General features: G+C 43.8%; 1 protein-coding gene across 1 annotated transcript in view; it reads left to right on the plus strand.

Moving 5' to 3' along the window:
* Positions 1 to 2,880, plus strand: part of NUCKS1 (nuclear casein kinase and cyclin-dependent kinase substrate 1) — a gene marked incomplete at its 5' end in the record, with an annotated part of 4,575 nt that extends 1,695 nt beyond the window's left edge. The window contains 5 exons of the mRNA XM_010144801.1: positions 95 to 150; positions 465 to 617; positions 869 to 1,021; positions 1,765 to 1,911; positions 2,638 to 2,880. Coding sequence (XP_010143103.1) covers positions 95 to 150; positions 465 to 617; positions 869 to 1,021; positions 1,765 to 1,911; positions 2,638 to 2,840 — 712 coding nt within the window. The remainder of the gene's footprint in view (positions 1 to 94; positions 151 to 464; positions 618 to 868; positions 1,022 to 1,764; positions 1,912 to 2,637) is intronic.
* Positions 2,881 to 6,647: the final 3,767 nt, after the last annotated feature.

Genomic DNA, 6,647 nt, shown 5'->3' on the forward strand with positions numbered 1-6,647 from the left:
GGGGATGGTACAGAGGCAGTTAGGAGTGGGGGCCATTTGTGACCTAACCCAAAGTTCAAACAGCAGTCAAACCATGTCGTTCTCTCCTTTTCAGTGAGGATTCAGAAGAAAAAGATGTGAAGACCAAGAAAGATGATTCACACTCAGCAGGTAACTAACTACATTGTACTGATAGTGTATCTTCAAGATAAAGACCAGTTTTTAAGCATTACAGGAGGAGGATTTGACGTGGGAAAGAAATGGTTCTGATACAGGAAGCTCTTATCATACACTTATCTTAGGCTGGATGGTGCCTCTACTGCTGGTACTTCCAGCCTGGGTGTGGGATAACACACTACTTGTGTAATACAGTGCTGCTATAAAGTTTTTCTTCATGGTAGATAGACATAAATATCTTCCCTGTAGTTCTCATTCATATTTCAGAATGATACAAGAAGCTTTCTATTTGTACCTTTTCCTTCCAGATGAGGATTTTGGCAGTGAAGATGATGACTTAGGAGCAGACGATGGCAAAGCTGACAGTGACTATGAGAGCTCTCAAAAAAGCAAAAAAGGAAAAAAGGCTAAACCAGAAAAGAATAAGAGGGCTGCCTCCAAATCCAGGAAAAGGCCCGCAGGTAAAATCCCAATGGGCTGCTAGTCTTTGCAGTGAGTGATACGGCACGGGATCATAGTTGGGGGATTGCAGAAATGTGCTTAGTAGGTTCAGCGTGGCCGTGTTCTCCTCACTGCTCAGTTTTTCAGTAAACGCCTTGAGGAACTTTCTCATTAATGCCTTGGCCTTTGTGTCTTGCCCACGTGCCACCTCCAGACAGTCACGTGGGCCATATTCTCTATCTTCATTATAACTTGGTGACTTTTGCTGCAGAGGACAGCGAGGACGAGAAAGAAGACCACAAAAATGTGCGTCAGCAGCGACAGGCAGCATCCAAAGCAGCTTCTAAACAACGAGAGATGCTTATGGATGATGTGGGTAGTGAGGAGGAAGAACAAGAGGATGATGAGGCACAATTCCAGGAAAGTGAGTAAGAGGGATTGTAAAAAGTTAAAACCAATGTGACATGGGTACATGAGGGTCTGGCTGGACAGCAGTTTGCTTTTTGCCTGTGACAGTGAGGACAGAAGTTGTCCTTCTCAGTAACTTACTTATTACCTGCGTATCTGTCCTAGAGACCGAGCTCACGTTTTCCACATGTAGCTCTTCTGTTTGAGATTTGCAGCAGAGGTGTGCGTACAGCTTTAGCAGCAGCGTGGAAGGACTGTTGTAAAGTTCTTAACGCTTTTTGCTGCTTCTCGCTGTCCCGTTGGTTTTGAGGTGTTGATGATACTTTCAGATGATGTAAAAGTACCTTATCCTTGATTGATCAAAGTAGGACAGTTTGTTTCGTATGAAGAGATGGGTTCAGCTGGTAGTGAACCACAGCAAGTTCCTGAAATGGGTGCAAATGTGATTTCAGAGTGGAGTCAGCACCACTGAAAAGATCCCTGTGCTTGTCTCTGAAGAGACTCCATTTTGAGATGAGTTACTTACTGAGGCAGTGGAGCATGTTTTGAGGATCTCAAAACACTTGCTTGTTTTGTCACGTTAGTGCTTTGTCCCTCCCATTGTAAAATCTTCTGCTACTGCGGATTTCTGTAGCGCAGTGGACAGGTGAAGGATCATGAGGTTCCCTGTCTGCAGTTTAACTGACAGATGTCTCAACTGTATCTTCTGCTCCCTTTCCTTGTTTCCCCAAGACTTAAATTTCTTTGTGCTTTCAGCAGATTCAGGAAGTGATGAAGACTTCCTCATGGAAGATGATGATGATAGTGACTATGGCAGTTCAAAAAAGAAAAATAAGAAGGTCTCCAAGAAATCCAAGCCAGAGAGGAAAGAAAAGAAAATGCCAAAACCCAGGCTAAAGGCCACAGGTGAGTCTACAAAGGAAATCACTCAGTTTGCTTTAGAGGCTGGTGGGTTTTCTTCTGCTGTAGAAGACTCGATAGAAGTCTTGGGGTTGGTAGGCACTCACATGTACTGTGGAAGGGCTCATTCGTGTAACGTGCCTCGATTTAACCCAGCACTGTGAATTAAAAAGAGGTTGGGTTAGGGTCTTGTCGGCAGAAACTGGGTGGGTTGCAAAACCTTCCGTCTTGAGGATGCTGCAGTCTGACTTTTTAGGTATCGCAGCCATGTAATGAGAGTGTGTGACTTTGGGACTCACGGACTTTGCAGTGTTTTCAGGGTGGGGTAAGATGGAGAAATCTGAACCACAGGAAGATTTGATGCATTTTCACAGGAAATCTAAAGTCATAATAGCAATTTCTGTACTGGTTTGACAATAAGGTAGATCCATTAGTTTAGTATGTCATAACCAATAATTAGTCAGGATTTGCAACTGAATAGGTTTTAAATTTTGTAGGCTTAACTTTTCAGTTCAGCTATACTAATATGGAGTGTAACAACAACAACAAAAAAACCCCCCAAAACCAACCAACCAAAAAAACCCAACCTCAACCAAAAACCCACTGTGTGTGTGGTATGGTCAAAGCAAAATGAAACCTGCTGCTGAAGTGTTTGTAAATCCTGTTTGTATAAAGCCATATGACTCTTACACCTTTGCTGATCATAACTTTCATAAACCTTTTCTTTTTCAGTGACCCCCAGTCCCGTGAAAGGCAAAGGGAAGGCAGGCCGCCCCACAGCTTCCAAGGCAACGAAAGAAAAGACCCCGTCCCCCAAAGAAGAGGATGAAGAGCCTGAAAGCCCCCCAGAAAAGAAGAAAACAGCCAGCCCTCCTCCAGAGAAGTCAGGGGATGATGAGGGATCTGAAGATGAAGCACCCTCTGGTGAAGATTAAGTGGCAGTTGAGGAAATCTTTGGTTAAAAAAAAAAAAAAAGAAAAAAAGAAAAAGGAAAAAAAAGAAAAAACACCCTCTGCTCCATCGTATCTGCAAGTGCAACCGCAGGGCTCCAGCGTAGGAACGAGAGAAAGAAAAAAAGAAAAAGGAAAAGAAAACATACTTAGGGGTAGAACACGGTTTTGGCTGTGGCTTGACTCATGGGCTTTGAATGCTGTCTTTACTTTCAGCTGTTCAATACAGTGTATCCTTTTTTTAACAAGAGGAAACCCTTACACAGTAATATTTTGAAGTCAATGTTCTCTGTTGGCCATTCCGTTCTCCCTCCCCCACCAAATCTGAAAGCCATTTGAGACAAATTAACAGACCATTGAAATATATATTTTTTTCAAGGGATATTGCAGTTGTGAAGCAATAAGGTTTGAGATGATGCGTGGAAACCATACTTGCAAATTGTTAAGTAGAATAGATTTCCCAGTGCTGGTAAGAGTTGTTTAAAACTGTTATTCTGTATTTGAATATGTGGGGAAAATGAACCGATGCTTTAACAGACTTTTGCTGATAAAAGTTCACTCTCAGAAAAAAAAAAAGTAGTTGATAGGAATTCCAGTTGAGGAAGAGGAAACATGGGGAGGAAACCCATGTTTCTTGGATTCAGGCACGTTTTTTGTGGAAAGCAATCAAGAGACTTGTAGATGGTCCATGTCTTTTATTTAGAAAAGACTGCAGGCAGGCTGTGGGATCTGTGGTCTTTGCCGGGTAGGAGCTGCTCTGCTTCAGGCAGATGGCAGTTCATTCTGTACAAACCCAGAGGTACAACCAACACGCTCCTCACATCCATTAACTATTTTCTCTCTTCCAGGGTTGGCTATAGATGGGCAGAATAGCAAGGAGAATTCAAAAATGATTTTTTTTAAACTCTGTTTTCCGTTTGGTAATTATGGAAAATGTCTTTAAAGTTTTTCCAAGGAAAAAAAATCAATGGATAACATAAATCTAAATTCTTTAGCTTTTGGGGCGAGGAATGTCCTTTTGTAAATGTGAAGCAAAGGATTCCTGTAATGCTCTGGTCAGTCTCGGATCCCATGAGTCACGCTGAAGTGTTTCTCTTCCCTCCCTCCATCTGTCCTCAGAAGGGCCGTATAGTCAGAGCTCGGCCTCTCCCGCTGCCGTGGTGCACAGCAGGCTTCCACGGGTGGTGACCATCACCACGACCCACTTCCATTCCTTCATCCTTCCACCCGACGCTGGGGGAGGCTTTGCTCCCGCACCGCCATGTCTGCTTCTCGCTGTGGTCGTCATTCGTTCCCTGAGCCCGAGAGGTGCTGGCAGGAGGGCGTTCCGGGGTGAAGCTGGGAGGAAGTGGCGTAGCACAAGTGGCTGGCATTGTGTAATAAAAAGCAGGATGTCCCTCTAAAGGCAAGACACTTGAGATGCGTGTGGTGGCATTTTACTGTGTTTTTATCAAAGCAGCCATACCCTTTTTTAAACTCCAGTTCAAGTACACAAGCCGTAGTTTCCAAACCCTGGTGCAGAGGTTGCTGCCGTGTCTCTTGGTGGAAATATTGAAACTGGACCTGCCATTTTTCTGTGGTTTTTTTTTTTCTTAAATCCTTTGTGCTCTCTGTACGTCGCTCACAGTTATCTTATAGCTGACAAGCTTTGCATCTTTTTTTGGTCACAGAACTACACATTTTGTAACCAGCCTCTTGAAGGTAACATAAGGCAGCTAATTTGTTGGATTTCTGGTGCACACGCTACCAGATTTTTAATCCTGTTTGGATTTTAGAGAGCTTTTAGATGCGATACACTAATATGACCAGGAAGGACTGGCTGAACAGCATAGGGAGCCTGAAGATGCCGAGCACAGTGGGGAGCCTAAAATGCGGAACGGAATATTGCTATAACAGCCGAGTGATTGTCTTGTGTGATTCATAGCCATGGATTTTACTGAGGCTGGTAAATGACCTTACCTTGGCTTATAAAAATTTAAGTTCTCTAACGTTCTTTACTATAATGAAACTACTGTTGCCGTTACAATAAAGATGATCGGTGTTTCCATTGTAAATCTTTTTAAGTGATTTGATTTTTGCAGAACAGCTTAAGGCTGGAGTTGAGGTGTCAGTCCTGAAAAAGAAGCGAATGTAATCCCCACTCCTCTTCCCACCTTCCGGGTTTCTGGGAGAGCAGCCTCTTGCATTCCTCCGCTCCTAGCCCAGGGCTTCTTGGGTAGTACAGGAAAATTAACGGCCGAGTTTTAATTCTAAGCACCATTTGGATGAACGTTGGGGGCAGCACGCACTTGTGCCTATCTGGTCCACATAGCTGTTCCCCATCAGCCCGTGCAGTGGTTCAAGCTATTCTTGTCCTTTGGGTTCTTTGGGGGTTTTTGATATTCAGCTGTACGAGGGTTGCGTTAACGGGGAACAGCTCTTGCTGATCTGGTCCAAGAGCTGTGTCTTTACCCGCTAGACCAGACTGTTTCTGAAGAATCTGTTTCGTAAGTTCCAATTAAAACACAGTTTGGGGTTTTTTTTTTCCTAACGCAGTGAATGGAAGTTAAGGCTGTGAAAAATATGTTTCCGTTGTTCTCGGGTCAGGTTTTGTATGGAATTATTTCATGCCTGGCAGTTTTGGCCCTTGATCTTACAAAACTGCTCTGCTTTCTCCGGGGTTCATCTCCCATGGCTATTCAGGCTGCGTGATGCTTATCGTTGAGTTGGTCACAACCCAAACACTATGTAAATCCTGTGCTGCTTCTGGGATTTTGTACCTTTTTCTATCTCTTACTGTTTTGCTGAGTTGTGCAAACACTAAAGCCTAATGGACCCGATTACTCTGTCAGAAATACAGCGGTTTATGTTTTTACAGACAAAATCGTGAATGCATTTTTATTTTTTTTCTTAGTACACGACATTTTTTGGTAGTGGCAGGCTTAACATTTTGAAACGTCCTTTTTAATTAATTAGTGTTGAGCATTCTGATTTCTTGAAGGAAAGCTGTAAAACTGCCTTTCTTTAGGAGCGTGAATTATTCTGCACAGAGCAGAAGGTTTCATGCACAGAAGGCAGCTTTGGAAAGATTGTCCTCTGTTACACAACCGTAGAGAGGTAAATGGATTTATTGCAAAATTCTGTTCATCTAGTGACCTGCCCTGGTCTTACTCTTAAAATACTCGTTCGGAACTAACTTCCTCTTGGGCGTTGTTTCAGAATCCGCACCATCACGTTCAGTCTCGCAGTTACACACCAGCAGTGCTGCTTTAACTGGCCACTAGGCTCGGCCAGTCCCAATTCGCCCTTTCAGCTGGAATTTCATACTAAAGAGTCTTTGCTTCACTTTGTTTGATCAGCATGAGGATGCCAAACATGCCAAGCTAAATGGGTTTCAGAACGGACCATGGGTGAGAGCAGGACTTGGAAACGAGGCAGCCGAGAAGCATCAGAGCGGTGAGGGGAGAGGAGCAGCACCCCGGCTGGCACCAGTGCCAGGGGATGGGTCGGAGCGCACTTGGCTCCTGTGCCACCCCACGGCTGTGGCCACAGGGGCTAGGCAACACGCTTGAATTCCTTTTTTTCTTTTTTTTTCCTTTTTTTCTTCCCCCTCCGCTGGTGATGGTCACAAAGGTACAATAGACACTGCGGCACCCAGGTTAAGGAGGGAGGGAAGTAAACTGTAACATGCTGGAAGCTTTTGAGCTGTAGAAACTGGTGCTTTGCTTTATGTAATTTGTTTGTGAAGTGTTTATTTTTATAACAGATCATATTGTTGAACACATGGTTCTTAAATCTACGAACTGATCCATG

Source organism: Buceros rhinoceros, unplaced genomic scaffold, assembly GCF_000710305.1.
Source record: "Buceros rhinoceros silvestris isolate BGI_N320 unplaced genomic scaffold, ASM71030v1 scaffold44091, whole genome shotgun sequence".
Classification (NCBI taxonomy): Eukaryota; Metazoa; Chordata; class Aves; order Bucerotiformes; family Bucerotidae; genus Buceros; species Buceros rhinoceros.